General features: G+C 34.3%; 1 protein-coding gene across 6 annotated transcripts in view; it reads left to right on the forward strand.

Moving 5' to 3' along the window:
• LOC107587591 (synaptotagmin-2-like) overlaps positions 1–16,778 on the forward strand; it is a 61,280-nt gene that overhangs the window by 41,664 nt on the left and 2,838 nt on the right. For 5 of the 6 annotated variants that reach the window (XM_016275429.1, XM_016275427.1, XM_016275428.1 and 2 more), the window contains 7 exons: positions 3,495–3,735; positions 4,655–4,815; positions 8,142–8,273; positions 9,719–9,886; positions 13,704–13,871; positions 14,014–14,131; positions 14,216–14,349. In XM_016275429.1, the coding sequence (XP_016130915.1) occupies positions 3,522–3,735; positions 4,655–4,815; positions 8,142–8,273; positions 9,719–9,886; positions 13,704–13,871; positions 14,014–14,131; positions 14,216–14,349 (1,095 nt within the window). In that variant the 5' untranslated portion in view covers positions 3,495–3,521. The remainder of the gene's footprint in view (positions 1–3,494; positions 3,736–4,654; positions 4,816–8,141; positions 8,274–9,718; positions 9,887–13,703; positions 13,872–14,013; positions 14,132–14,215; positions 14,350–16,778) is intronic. The other variant, XM_016275431.1, reaches the window with a different exon arrangement.

Genomic DNA, 16,778 nt, shown 5'->3' on the forward strand with positions numbered 1-16,778 from the left:
TATATAATGTAAAACAGTAAAAATAAATATTTAAATAATATATAAATAATATCTTATCTTAAAAAATATATATATAAAGATCACGTCTTATGATTTTTTTTTTGTTGTTGCTTTGATGTAAAGTTTGATATATTGTAATTAATCACAGAGTTTAAGAGGTTGTTTTAGTTCAAGACTTTACTGAAGAGTTCTGAAATCCGTATTGGGAAAATGGCCAAGCCCCCCCCCAGACTGATCAAAAGCCCCTTATACACACCAGGCATGGTGGAGCGTCCTCATGACTATCAGGGTGTGAGCGTGTAAAGGGTTTCTTGGGGAGCAGAGATGGTGACACAGCGTTGTCAGTCAATAAAGCAGCTCTGAGTGCAAATGCCAGCGGCACGCAGCAGGTGAGCTCTGCAGCAGCGGAGAGCGGACAGATGTCGAGCTACTCCAGAAAATCAATGCAACCCCTCAAACGCTGGTCTCATCAGTGATTGCCACCTAAATAGTGCAGATTGGTTTAGCATGTATTGAAGGGTGGAGGCTGAGGATCTTGTCATTTTGAAGATTTATCCAGCATGGATTGGAAAGCATTTGCTAAATCAAACCCATTTGATTATTTCAGAGAAGAACAGAGTACAAATGATAGTCAATAGCTGGCTTTGTTTAGATTGGTATTGATGTAGTTTATTGGCAGGTGGCGGGGAAAGAGGCAATCGTAGATTGTTTTTCTTAAGCATAGCTCTGATACAGGAGCACAATGCTGAAAATCCTGGAAAGCAGAAGCCAACGCTGTGACAGAGACCATATAATCCCTACATTTCAACTGAATGAAGAGACACTCGCATATAAACAAATCTCTCATATACTGTATAAACATATACATTACATATAAAGAAAATCTCTATCACCTGCGTCAATCATAGAAAATCCCATATTACTCAACCACTAATAAGTATGCATTTTCTCATAAAAAAAAAACCAGAAAACATTATTGTCTATTAAAACCAAATCTTTTTTAACACTTTAATCATTTACACCTTCCGAGTAGTGTGATTTCATAAATCATTTGCCTAGAAACTCTTGCTTGATCAAAAGCAGTCTCATTTTCAGGTCTTATTCTGTTTTTCTTCGCATTAGCAGTGACATTCAATTCAATTCATTTCTCGTTTATTTGTATAGCGCTTTTCACAAAACAAATCACTGCAAAGCAGCTTCACAGAAAATAAAAGTTTCTACCTTATATTTAGGAGTAGCTTATCAGTGGTGACTATGCCAAGGTGATGTCCATATGGCAGATATGTTCAGAAAAAAATCATGCAGTTACTTAATGACGTATTCAAACAAACAGTGAACACTATTAACAGCAATGATTATATGTTGTGATCAAACTTGTAGGAAAATTTGGTAGTTTTGTACATCTGCTTAGGTGAAGATATTTCAGCAAGGAATAAGCTGAAAATTCTTGAGAAATTCCTCTCACTTATACATTGCAATTCTGAAAAAATAAATATTAAATAATTATGTAATTTTATTTAACTTGTATTAATTCATTTGAATATTTTATGAATTATTTTAATCAAACATTTGTATAAATATTTTTAATTGTAATTAAAATGGTTATGGAAATATTCATCATTATTAAAGATTTCTTTTAATATTTCAATGAATAATTATTTATTATTAATAATAATTTGAAATTAAATGATGTAATAAGTTTTTATCTTTTTTTTTCTTCTTTTTCTTTTAAAAAATAGAGTACGGAAAACAAAACTATAATGTTTTTATGCAGTAAAGCATGTGTTTTCAAGACTCTTAATCACATCCAATATCTATACGTCTTTTCATTTTTTGCCAAAGTCATGTTATTTAGATAATGTTTATTCATTGCTGTGTCTATCCACCAGCAAAAATAAACTGCATTTTTTTGTGCCAGTATCTAGTTTCAAACCTCTTTATTAATCCACATATTCATCTCCATAGAGTACATATCAGAGCTCCTTGTTAAAGAGTCCTTGTGATTCGTCCTGCCGTTTCATTTAATTTTAAATATTATCTAGCAGAATGTACAACCTGCCAGCAGAGCTGCCCTCATTTAAAGTCATAAGTTTTGTGGGTTTTCATTCACAAGGTTGTGCGAAGCTATTTGCAGTGACAGCAGATATTATCTGACATTTTGGAGGTGGATGCTGCAGTGAATGTCAAATCAGAGACAGAATTCTCTCCCATTTCTGTTGCACACAAGGATGTTGTAAGTAATGCAAGGAATAATGCCTTTTGTATAACCTAAAGGAAAATTGGTGCAAAATTTACAGGAACCAGAACAAATTGAATGCACCGAGGCGTCCCAGGACAAACTGTCTCGTGTTTTGTCCTGCAGTGCAGTGTTCTGTTGTTTATCTTGCACAGCATCCTTTAATGTCTATGTAAAGGCAATTCAGAGAATTGTTTCTGAAGCCATTATAAATGTTAGAAATGTATTGCTGAAAACACATTACAAAGACTGTGAACCATGTAGTACTGAATTGTGGAGTTAGACCTTTAAATAGGTTTTCACCATTTTCGTGTTCAGGATTTTTTGGGAGGGGCTGAAATCAGAGAATACTGCTTATTTTATTTACATGGCGGGGTTTTTTATCATTCAAATTTGGCCATGTCACAATCACCTGCTGGAGTGCCCATGAGCTCCTCCAGAGGGGACTCCCTCCCTCCTTGTTCACTATCTTTCTAACATGGACTTCATTCCCCATAATCCTTTGCACACACTCATCAGCACTCATTGTTTGCACATGTGTCTTGTTGCTCACCTTATATAAGCCTGGTTCATTCTGTCATTCGTTGCTAAGTCTTGTATTGCAATTCTAAGCTTCGTTTCTTGGTTCTCTCTTGTCTTGTTTCCTGGATTTGTTTCCCTGCCTGTTTTGGATTTATCTTTGCCCTATTGTTATTGTTTGGCCTGATTGCCCATGTTATGACCTTTGCCTGTTTTTGGACTTTGAATTGTGGATTACCCCTTTAATAAATACTGCGTCTGGTTCCTCAACCTTCGTGTACCTGTGCTGTTTCATGACATGCTGGGTGGTTAATAACACATTTTTCTGTGTTGTGACAAACTCATAACACATATTTAATATTGCTTTACACTACACAGACTATAACACCCTGAAGCTCTGACGCTTTATTTCTCCCTTTCATTATTTAAATGCAAGGCCATCCATTTCGTTATTAAAAAGAGCTGTCCATGTTGCTTCTGAGAGTTCTCAGCCTTATTTTCTTTTCACTTGTGCTTCTTTGTTATTTACTCAAGAGGAAGCTGCTGGTTTGAAGCTTCTCATAATAATAAATATACTGTTAAAATTGCATTTGAGTATTTTTTAAAAGCTGCAACTTTCACACTTCCTACTTAAAAGACGGTAATGCGATGATGTTTTTAAGGCTACAATTGTTCTTATCATCCTTACAATCAAAAAGCATTCCAGACTTCAATTTATGACTTCAATAATCTTTTTTAGGGTCCTTGAGTGCTCGAGCCAGATATCATGAAGTGGAACCTCTTCAAAAAGAAGCCAGAAGCCATGGTGGGCCCGGAGCCCACGGGACTCGGCGTCACCCACCCATCACACACCATGACGATGGCCCCCGCCGTCTCCACACCTGCGGACAACTCCACCGAATCTGAGGGACCCGTCAACAAGAATGATGTCTTTGAGGAAATCAAAAGCAAGTTCCTCAATGAGATCGATAAAATCCCATGTAAGTCCTGCTGAGATATTTTACAGTCCCACTAGATCAAGAAAATCAATAGTGTATCATTATGCCGAAGATGTTTTATGGATTTTAACACTAGCCAATTTGTCTGGCCCCTAGATATCTGACCAATCTGACCTACAGTAGAAGTGCAATGCAATAAAGAGCAACTTAAAGGAATAGGTCACCCAAAAATGAATATTTGCTGAGAATTTACTCACCCTCAATCCATCCAAGATGTAGATACGTTTTTTTCTTCATCGGAACAGATTTGGAGAAATTTTGCAGTACACCACTTGCTCACTAATTGATCCTCTGCAGTGAATGGGTGCCGTCAGAATGAGAGTCCAAACAGCTGATAAAAACATCATAATAATCCACACCACTCCAGTTCATCAGTTAATGTCTTGAGGAGCAAAAAACTGCTTGTTTGTAAGAAGCTTATTCATCATCAAGACATTTTTAACTTCAAACCGTTGTTTGGAGTGGTGTGGATTACTTGTGGATTATTGTGATGTTTTTATCAGCTGTTTGGACTCTCATTCTGACGGCACCCATTCACTGCAGAGGATCCACTGGTGAGCAAGTGATGTAATGCTACATTTCTCCAAATCTGTTCTGAAACAAATTCATCTACATATTGGATGGCCTGAAGGTGAGAACAATTTTAGCAAATTTTCAATTTTGGGTGAGCTATTCCTTTAATGTGATTTTTCTTTTTATAGCCCTTCAAATCAACATGCAATCTCAATTCACTATTTAGTTTCTTTGTTGAAAACTTGTTTGTATTGTAATATTTAATTAAAATCTCATAACTTGCTCCACCCTTTTTGGTTGACATTTCAAAAATCACCTTCAAGGCTGCTCAGTGACAACCTTTCGTCTTAATAAATCTCTTTGATTTTTATCCCATGATGCTCTGCAGTGCCTCCGTGGGCGCTCATCGCCATCGCTGTTGTGGCCGCCCTCCTCATCCTCACCTGCTGCTTCTGTATCATTAAGAAATGCTGCTGTAAGAAGAAGAAGAACAAGAAAGGCAAAAAGGGAAAGGACGGCTTCAACATGAAGGACATGCAGGGTGGAGATGTATGTAACAGAGTGTTCAGTAGCTCCCAACATGACAGCATTACATAATGTAGCTAAAACAACTTTGATGCACTCTTTAATCTGTTTGAATTTAATAAAACTAGATGATATTAACTTCTGTATTAACTGGGCACACCAACAAAATTAGTGTTGCATCATTAGACCACTTTAGTGTGGGTTGCACTGATAATGAAGGAGAGTTTGTCATGTGATGGTTTGCTTTATTGTGTTTGTGAGTGTTTGGTTTTCTTTGAAGAGAAATGGTACACTGGATGTTCCAAAACAAGTGTGTTGCTCATGTAATTTTTGATCATAAAAAGATAGGAGCTTTAAAAATCATTCTAAGAAATTATTACATACATAATAATACATACAGTGTATAATTACAAAGACTTAATGTTTCCAGAAACATACTGTTTCCCTTAGTGTTAGGGAAAGTTACTCTTTAAAGTAAGGTATTACAATATTGTTACTTCATTAAAAAGTAACTAATTACGTTGCGTTACTAATGCATTGCGTTACTTTTTGTCATCTGAGCCGGGCTTGCTTGTTAATTTTTAATAACAAAAAAATCCAAAAGTTATATTTTTGGTAACTGTAAAGGCCCTTTCACACCAAAAATGAATAAGTGAAATTAATAAGCCTCAGGCTGAAGTACCTCTGCCTTTGCACCTCACTCCAGGAGGACAGGAGAGGTGCCAGTGAATAAATGGGAAAACATTTGCATTACTTACTTGGAAAAAGTAGGACATTTTCTTGTAAATTGAAAAGTAAAGTAAGAAAAGGCACTCATTTCATAGTCTGATCCTTAAACACTTAATGCCAGAACTTTATTCCAAACCTGTATGCATACAGATGTCTTAAACATGGCAGTGTGTCATTTCTCAGAATGGTGCTCTTGATGTTGTTTACTGTCTTGACTGTCTTTGGTTCTGTTTTATGGTGTGTCGTGAGTTCAACCTCTCCCTCTCTCTCTGCTCATGGGCGTCGGCGCTACGGTAGGTGGACGGATGAACGGCACAGCTGTTTGGCCGCTGAGTGCTAGCACCGCGTGGGTGGGATTGGATGGAATGGCTGTTGTTAACTTCCTTGTTTTAAGCCTTTTGTACCTGCTGCTTGACAAGAATACAATTAAAAACAAAGGGAAGTTACAATGCAAATGAAAATTAAGTGCACCGAAAATAATCATAATACAATAACAAAGAGTCGTACTTGTGTGGGAGGTATGAATGGAATAACTATTAACTCACTAATACTGGCAAGATGTTTGGAGTTAGTAAGAGACGACCCACAAGACTCACAATGAATGCATGTGTTAAAGGGCATGGCTGTTTTAACTGCACTAAAAGTCCTGATGTCTCAGGGACTATAACTAGCAGTAAACCTTACGCTTGTACGCTTGTCATTAGGGCTGCACGATTATGACAAAAATCATAATTGTCGATTATTCCCTTGAAATTGTAATTACGATTATCACAATTTACATTGAATGATGTTTATAACATTGTTTGATGCAACTGCATGCCATATTTTTATATGAAAATAAACAAGCTGAAAACACTCTAATTGAAAAACTTTTAGTGCTTTTCTATAGTATTAAGCCTCAAATGTCAACTATACATCGGATTGGTTTCTTCTTTAACTTATAAAAAAGTAAAAATATGAATGGTATTATAATGTTATACTAAAACTAAAATTTAAATAATAGGGAAAATCCCTTAAGATAACATGTAGAAAAAAAAAACATAGCTTAAGCACGCATGGTAACATAAGTGGACTTTGAACGATTAATTGCCGCTTTGAATGATTACGTAATCCATAATTGTAATCGCAATTAGAAATTTGATTAATTGTGCAGCCCTACTTGTCATATAAGCTCTTGTTGTATGATCATACAACCAGTTCAGTTTAATATATATTAACAAAAATATATGAAGTACCGGATTCTTTCAAAACATGTGTAAAATGACCAATTTGTTTTTAATATTAGCACATATTCTGCTGTGCCCTTTAATTTGTTGCTATATGGATATGGTTAGAAACTGACTTGAGAGTGACAATTTGTTTGGTGGCACATTAAAATATATATCAAAAAGTCTTTAAATCTGGGGCCGGTTGCATAAAAGGTTTAGACTGGTCTTGAAAGTTAGTCATCTAATTTTTTTATGGTCATAAAGTTTTTAAACTTCAGTTACATAAAAGCATAGATTAGTCTAAGTTAAATCCAAAAATAAGACTGATTACTTATTGGCTAACCTAGAGTCTAAGTTTATGCACCTGGACCCAGTTTACAGTCCTCATTAATTTTCTTTTAAAAACTTGGTTAATCTTTTGAGCCCTGAATGATATTGTCCTGAAGATGCAATGCACAAAGATTCAGTTCATATAACATAATAATTCTTTTATGCATCATCTTTACATAAAGTGAACCCAAAATCTATTTGGACGCTTCAGCCACACTTAAAAATGTCTCACTGTAATTGCATTAGATAACAAAATATCAAACCAAGTGGCATTTGAGAGACAAATGATGCTTGATTTTGATATGTTGCTATCTAATTCCAGGTTTTTCATCATTTCTTTAAAAAATATTCTGTATTTCTATTATATTTTCATAGGTAACGATGGTAATACTGTTTGTTAATTTTAACATTGAAAACTCTTGTTGTAATGCAATGTCTTTCAGACATTTTGAAGTGTGATTAGTGTCCAAATACTTTTAAAGGCCACTGCACAATGCTGGAATTGTGACCTATTTCTGGAAACAAGAAATTAATTCTGCACATTATAGATTTCTTTTCTCTTCCTGCAGTTTGGATGATGTTCAAAAACACACAAGAACGACATGTCAGCATTTCATACGCCAAGAATAGCACAAAGGAGTCTGTTCTTCTTTAAAAATTTGCTGTCATCACTCGTTCCCTGGAGTATCACTGATGAACAGTTAAATTTATCATGCTGATGAGAAAACGCTTGCATGCCAAATTATGCATATCAATAAAAGCTCTTTCGTTTTCCATTTACTACCAAACCTAATTTGAATGTAGAGTCAAAACATCATTTTATTAAACTCTGGAAAGCCAAGATAAAAAAGTGTCACCAATAAAAATTGTGAACTCAAGCCATTTGCAACATCCAGTCCTGAATGACAACATTACTCCGAGTGCACTATGGCAGATAACTAGTAGGTCAGGCCAGGTAAAAGCATCTCCAACCTTTCTGCAACTGACCGGGCCCTGAGCTTGTGGCATGCTTATAGTCGGGAGCCAGATATACTTTCATCCCAGACATCGACTTGCTAAAACAATTTGTCATTTGCACCACAGAAACACCAGGATGATGATGATGAAGAAGGAGAAACTGGTTTGACGGAGGAGGAGAAAGAGGAAGAGGAAAAAGAAGTGGAGAAACTTGGAAAGCTTCAGTATTCTTTGGATTACGACTTCCAGGATAACAAGGTCAGAATGTCAGATTAATGCTGGAATATAAACTAGTAACATTGCCCTGAATCATATCCAATGCTAGTTTCATACTAAATTTGGGGTGCTTATTCCAATAACAGTGGCTGTTTTGCTCAAGCTCGTCACATTTATCACAAAAAATGATGCATTTTGTAGCATTTTTGCTTTCGACAGCCATTTGTAAGGCGAAAAAGTCTTGTATTATCCCTTAATCAGCAGAAAAGCATCACAAAGACATGATTCCCGTCTTCCTCTGAGCCAGATTACAACCAATTTGTAAAATTTTCAGCCCATTTTTACATGTATTATTTTATGCTTAATCCTGATTTCAAGGTCAGCGATAGGTCTGCTACATCTCCAGGTGTATTCTACTACATCCAAACAGCCACAGAAAATTACAGATTTTGTGAGAAAAGCGTATTTATTGTTTTATAAACGTGTTAATGTAAAGTTCTTCAACATTAAATGGAGTATTTGAATATATTTTTTCCAAGTTTAAAGTTAAGTGATACCTTTTGAATACTTTTTGTTGACTGCTTTTGTTGTTTTGATATATAAGCTGATGCAGTTTCTATATAATTTGAATATTCATTTGTATTTTGTGAAAAAAAAATTTGATGGAAAGGCCTTTTTTTGCGAATATATTGAGATTTATTTATTTTTAAGATGCCGGGGTGTATGTATTGTCAGTTATTCATTCTGTCTCATATTAAAATATATTAAGATGCATTTGGCCACGATTATATGATTAAGAAAGTAAGTGTTGTTGGAGTAATTAATGGGAATTTTGTGAAGATTCTCAAGAATCCTCATTTTGTGTCCCACTGAAAAATAACAGCATGTTTGTGTTTCACATGAGACTGAGTAAACAATGACAGATTTTTTTTTATTTTATACATCTCTTTAAAGTTCCCTGTATGATGGTCTTGGAGAACGTTTGTGCTCCTACAGTGCTGTATCTTTTACTAATGACAGTGTTTAACAGCACGGCTCAGTATCAGCTGAGTCACAGCTGTAGGTAAAGTTGCATACGGCTCACCAAAATGAGTTTAAACAAGCGTAAATGACAGTGAATCGTTATTCTTACTATGTATTTTAATGCAGTCAGTTCCCATTTTAATATGCATAAAGCCACAGGATATTGCTAGAGTGTCTGGAACACTGGAACAGTACTGTGGAAGTTGTGAAAAAGACATGTACTGTACAAAAGTTTAGGTAAAGTAAGATTTTTAAAATGTTTTTAAAAGAAGTCTCTTGCTCACCAATTCTGCATTTATTTGATGAAAAATACAGTAAAAACAGTCATATTTTGAAATTTGATTACAATTTCAAACAAGTGTTTTCAAATATAATTAAATGCTGTCATTACTCCAGTCTTCAGTGTCACATGATCTTCAGAAATCATTCTAATATGCTGATTTTTCCTTTGTTTTTATCCACAGCTGACAGTGGGAATCTTGCAATGTGCCGATCTGATTTCCATGGACTCTGGCGGAACATCCGACCCTTATGTTAAAGTGTTCATCCTACCAGACAAGAAGAAGAAGTTTGACACTAAGGTGCACAAAAAGACCCTCAACCCAGTGTTCAATGAGTCATTTGTGTTTAAGGTAAGACATTTACCATTTTAAAATGACTCATTATGTCAGTCATATTGATGCATAAAGCATTTCCAATTATAATATTATCCTTAAAGAGTATATATTATAAACAATATATATTCTAAATTAATCAAATAAATGATTTCTCAAAAGTCAAACATGCGTTTTTTAATAATACATAATAAAACTTGACCCTGGCTCTAACACATTACATATATTGAAGAAAACAAAAATACTGCTATGCCTCGAGTGATGTTGGTCTGTCATTAGTGTTCATTGGCTGTTTTCTGCAACACCAGCATTTTGGTCTTAATGCTTCCAGCAGCTCCTGAATGAGCTTTAGTTTCCCAGAGTCAGTAATGAGCTCCGGGGGGGCCGAGCATCCTCTGGTGGACACTGTTAGGGCTCTAATAGTCTCACTCGGAGAAAAGTGATCTAGGACAGGAACAGTTGGCCATCTTCAAAGCCTGAGAACGCTGACTGTGTTTCTAAAAATGGATCGGCCGTATCTGCACACTGTACGAGTGAGACAAAGCCAAGCGAGGAGGAGGTTTTCTTATGCAAATGATGTGAAAAAATTATGACAAGAACACACGATTAGAAAAATCAACTGTAAACTGAATGTAATTTTCTATAAAAATGCTTAAATATATTTGATATATATTTAAGATATTAAACTATTTGATTATATATTCATATTTTATTTTTGATATTTAAAAAAAATAAAAGAAAGCTTTGATTCACCTTGTCACAAATACATTTAATATATTTGATTATGTATTATCATTTAATATTTTAATATTTAAACAAAAATTAAAAAATTTAAGTTTATAGGCTTTGAGTCACATAGTCAAAAACATTTAATATATATATTTTTAAATATACTATTTTATTATGTATTATATAATTTGATTATGTATTATAATTTAATATTTTAATATTTAAAAAAGTGTTTATCAGTTTGATTCAAATAAGTCACAAAGTTTTAATATACTTTAAGATATTATACTATGTGATCAAAAACATTTATGGTTTGGATTGAGGGTTCCCACGCTTCTTGAAAGTACTTGAATTTCAGACATATGGATTTAAGGCCTGGAAAGTACTTGAAAACAAACATAGGTCCTTGAAAGTGCTTGAATTAAATTTGAAATAAATTTTTGTTTTCATGTTTATGTTTATGTTTATGGCGCTATTTAAAAATTGTTCTGTCGAACAAGCGGCACTATTATAGATTATAGTTAGACCTAACTGAACACATTTATTGTTTTTGTTTGTGCTATTGATTGTCATTAATTTATTCGATCTTATTTTATTTACTATTGTCTTTTTTAGTTAAAATAAGGCCATGTTCACATGTACACGTGTATTTTTATAAACTTTTTATAAAAAGTTTTTCCTTCTTCCGTTTAAAAAAAAATGAGAAATAGTCCTGTCACCTCAGCTGGAAAAAATCCTAGAGGAAACACTGCATGCATTTAATAAAATTAGAAAAATGCATTTACAAAGGTATAAAGAAAATGCCCCTGAAATCACTTTGAGTCAAATGTCAGCTCGTATTAGGAAGGCTAATTCTTGATCAGAATGTTTGATTATTGATCAGAAGGTGCTCCTACATTTTTTTAATTAGGCGGACAAGCGCTCCTAATTACAAGAAGAAAAACACTGCTCTTAAAGTGGGTGTGTGACAGGTTTGGCTGTGGAAATATTTTCAGTCAAAAGATTTTTTTTTGCTTTAACCCCATAATTTTTGCACATCAGGGAGCCGCTATCAATATGCGGGGCATTGAAATTGCATTTGAATAAGGGCTTTCTGTTCAATTTCACTTTCGATTTTGCGATATAGCGGCACTCTGTGTAAAGGGAGCACATCTTACAGTGCGTGCATAATTATTATGCATGTTGATATTCTGATCATATTTTTTTCCAAGCACATTTGACCAATTACTAATAACTACTATTATTTTTGTATTTAATAATTTATAAGTGATATATATAATTGTCCATTAAGGCTGGAAATGAAAAACACCTTATTAAGGTGAGCAGAATTATTAAGCAAATTCTTTTCCGGATGAAGTGAGCCAAAAAAAAAAAAAGGATATTTAACTCAGACTAAGAAGTCAACAATGATTACATCCCCATGAGAAATATTAAAAACTAATGCAATACAGAAATTGCTAAGTTAAGACATGACCATTGGTCAGCAAAATGCTCACTGGGTCAGCAGGGTCAGGAAAAAAAACAGGTGAAGAAGAAAAGACAAACGTTAACTGCAAAAGAATTAATGAGAAGAATTAGGTGTGAAACCATCAGGTGTTACAAGGTGTCAGGTTCTGAGAGACTTTGCTTGGATAAAAAATCCTAAGAAATGACCCTCACTTAATTAGAATAACATGCTGAAGTATTGTGAAATACATGAAGACTATTTTTATAGGCTTTATGGACAGATGAGTTGTGAATGACTCTTGAAGGACCAGCACCACATCCTCTTGTACCACTGTGAGATGAACTGATCTTCCAGAATCCGGCAGTAAGTTTTAGGAGCTCATTTTTGTCAGTCTCTGCAAGACAGACTTTCAGGATAGGAGATGGACTAAAAATGAGCTCCCAAAACTTACTGCAACATGGCGCTAAGGAGAAAAATGTAGAACGTGAAAAATTGGAAAAACAGCTTAGTGAAAAGCGTTTACAGTTTAAAAGCAAATAGAAAGTCCTATTTTTTTAACATTTCTTTTCTTAATATTTTTTTTTACAGATTTGCACATGTACAAGGTTTAAAATGGTCATTAAATATTTTCAACAAATATTGACATTTTGAGCAGCTGCATTGGGGTCAAAGATGAAAAAATGGGATTTACAATAAAAAGTCATTTACAAAATTATTTTGACTTGTTTATTTATTAATGAGTAATGTCTCTTTTGAGGGAATGTGCAAATGTTTTATGTTAGCAGGTTTTACCATGTTATTACAACATTTAACCACTTTTTATTCATTTAAAAATTGAGAAATTCTTTCAAATTTAAATCTTGTACAAGAACTACAGCAAAAGCCAGTTTGATGCATATTTTATCAATATTTTAGAAATGTAATTTGAATATTACCAGCACTGACTTCAATGGATTTAATTAAATTCCTTTGAACACAGCTGCTCAAAACGGTCTAAATTTATGAAACCTACACATTAAAAACATTATTACTCTGACATTTTTTATGTAAATGTTAATTGTAAGTGGTGAAATGTTAAGTAATGTAAGGTCTTTCATGACACTACATATGCTGGGGTGTGAATTTGATAGGTGCTTGATATAAAATAAATGGTGCTTTAAAAAGTCCTTGAAAGTCCTTAAATCTGGTGTTCATGAAAGAGTGGGAACCTGATTCACAATCTCACACTTTTTTAATACATTATATTTAATATATATTATATTATATATTTTATAAAATAATATTAATTTTATAATTTTATATTTTAAAAATGAAAAAAGGCTTTGATTCAAAGTCACAAACTTTTAATATATTTTAATATATAAGAATAATTAATTAGAATATTTAAAAAAAAATGAAATTGCTGAAGTATATTTTAAGATACCTTTACTGAATACTCTGTTTTAATCTATCTATCTATCTATCTATCTATCTATCTATCTATCTATCTATCTATCTATCTATCTATCTATCTATCTATCTATCTATCTGTCTGTCTGTCTGTCTGTCTGTCTGTCTGTCTGTCTATCTATGGCAGAACTAAGCAAAAACCGCTTGCATCTCCTATATGAAACTCCTTTATATATATTTGTCGATTTTTCTCAATGGTTTCCATGTTAGATCCCATATGAGGAGCTGGGTGGGAAGACGCTGGTCATGTCTGTGTACGACTATGACCGCTTCTCCAAGCACGACATCATCGGTGAGGTCAAACTACCCATGAACACTGTGGATCTGGGTCAGCCGATCGAGGAGTGGAAAGACCTGGATAGTGTTGAGAAAGAGGAGGTGATTATTAGATGATCTAATATTTATTATGATCTATTTTTTAACTGTTCTGAGACAAATTTGAAAAGAAAGCAATCGGAGATGCTTTGGATCAGTACCTTCAAATCATAAACGATCACCCACTGATATCTTTTCCATACAGCCGGAGAAGCTTGGTGACATCTGCATCTCTCTGCGTTACGTTCCTACTGCGGGCAAACTGACCGTTTGCATCCTCGAAGCCAAGAACCTGAAGAAGATGGACGTGGGCGGCCTGTCTGGTGAGAAACAAGCTGAGATATGTGAGACCAGCAAGATACGTTTCATATGTTTGATGCAATAACTCTACGTTTGACCTTTTGCAGACCCGTATGTGAAGATCCAGCTATTGCAGAACGGCAAGCGTCTAAAGAAGAAGAAGACTACGGTGAAGAAGAACACACTGAACCCGTACTACAATGAGTCCTTCAGCTTTGAGATCCCTCTGGAGCAGATGCAGGTAGATTTGAACTTACTTGAACTTTTTTGTTATCATTATTTGTTTGTAAAAGTCACATCACATGACATAGTAGCACACAAGATATTTTCAAATTCATCATTGCTTTTCTGTACATTTTTCCGAGAAAACCAAGACAAAATGCAAAAAAATATCAAGGGAAAAAAATAACATATAAGTAAATAAATAAAAATACAAATAACAGTAAAAAAAAAAAAAAGGATTTAAAAAAAATCTCAATATTTTAGTTTAGAAAGAAGAGAAGATACATCAGGGATAGTAATATTATTATTACATTTTGACACATTTTTTTGTTACGATGCTACATAAAAAATATATTTTACTGTTGACAAAGTATAATTAATAACTTCTATAAATGTATTACAGTTGCTGTCACAGACTGTAAACCAATTCTTTGTAATTGTTTTCTTAGAAGCAGCTAGCATTATTTTAAAGGTCCCATATTGTCAAAACTGAAATTTCCTAGCTTTTTTCACGATTACTGAGGTCTAGGGGCTATTTAATAACCATATAAGTTTCAAAACAGTCAGTCCACAGTAAAATTCACACAGCCTGCTTAAAGTTCTAGCTATTTTTCACGAACCGTTGTGACTTCCGTAAAAAGTTGACATCAGAACTACACAGTCACCGCCTTCAGTCACCACCCTGAGCACCGCCCACCGTCCCACTCTCCTTTAGCCACACCCCCAGACAACATCGGCCGACCTGTAACGTTACACTCTCACTCAAAGGATGGACGATCTGACAGGATTGTTACTATGAGGTGGATCACATCTAACATGTATAGTAAAGACAAACTCACCGAGTCTATCTAGTCATGATGAAGATGTATAAACATTTCAATTTCAGCAGGCAACTATTTTTACAGCTACATTATTGTTCCAGCCACAATTAATCACAACAATGTATATGCAGTTACAAATGATTATATATAAATTGTCAGTTTGTTGTTTTATACACATGCACACAGACATTATTTCATACACGACATAGTCGTGAGATGCCAGAAACATAGACATATGTCAAGAAATCTGTATGCGATCAAATTTCTAATTTGAGGCTGTATTACGTCGATTCTGGCACCCAACATCACAACAAGATGATATTTTAAGCTCCTTATGTAGCCGAACCTGCGCTGGTTTGAATGGGCCGCCTCCAGTTTCCCCTTTGTTTTGCTGTCGTCGTGAATGTGACGTCGGCTGACCCTAGTTACCTGTGGTTGGCCTGGCCATGCGTCACTCAGAAAACAACAGGCCAATCAGAAGAGAGGCTCATGAATATTAATTAGACAGGCCAAAATCGACCTGTTCTCAGCAGAGCTCCTGAGAGGAGCTGTAAAAATATATTGAGATGGTTTTTGGTACTTATACTGCAAATATATATTCTTAAGGACATCAACACCTCAAATAAAACTCCAGAAAGGTGTACAATATGGGACCTTTAAATAAATATTGTTAATCTGTTAAGCTGTAATAAAGTACCTCAAATGTCAATGGAAATGTAATATCCAAAACATATTTTATAATTTCATGGACATTCACCTTAAAGGTTTTAATTTTATTACAACTCCAAAAAATATGGTAATAATTAGCATTTATATGTCCACATTATATCCACCACAATAAATCTTCTGAAAAATAAAAAAACATACTACATTTTTCTAACAAAATTCCCTCAAATGATGTTATACCAGAATTTCTACCAGAATAGTGATTGATGATTAATGATTCTTGAGCATACAGTAAAAAACGAAATATTGATACATTTTTAAACAACTGTTTTCCATTTGAATATATTTTGAACAGTAGTTCAGTCATTCTTGAGACGTGGGACAAAACCAGCAAGGGTAACTGCTATAAGCTTTAAAAAATACAAATATTTTCAATTTTAAATGTCATGAGGGATTAATAATAGAATGTATTTAACACAATTATCACCTTCAATTTAATTTTCTCATTATTATACCAAATCTGTGTTTCTTAATGTCCTCTCACTACATCTAAAACAGTGTGTCCACAGAGAAGGGTTCAATCATTCACATGCAATAAAATGGATAAAAATGTTTTTTTTAATGATGAAAAGAGCTTGTTTTATCAAAGGCAACACTTAATAATATCTCCTATCAAAGCAAGGTTGTTTTGTGATGACACATGCATGTTTAATACGATTTTAAAGTTGCGTCCCCACTTTTTGTCAACACCGTCAGACATTCAATAAAATGTACTAAAATCAGGGAATATCAGGGGCAGCTGTCACTCTAAAGGACCCCCTCGCCACAGTTCACCTCTGCAGAGTACATCACTGTCAGACAGGCTCTGCTAAGTCCTAATGTTAATATTTCCTGTGTCACAGCCATGATATGTCAACACCATCTTCCAAATTCTGAGGAAATTATTTGAAATATTTAGATA

Source organism: Sinocyclocheilus grahami, unplaced genomic scaffold (genome assembly GCF_001515645.1).
Source record: "Sinocyclocheilus grahami isolate Dianchi unplaced genomic scaffold, SAMN03320097.WGS_v1.1 scaffold94.1, whole genome shotgun sequence".
Lineage (NCBI taxonomy): Eukaryota > Metazoa > Chordata > Actinopteri > Cypriniformes > Cyprinidae > Sinocyclocheilus > Sinocyclocheilus grahami.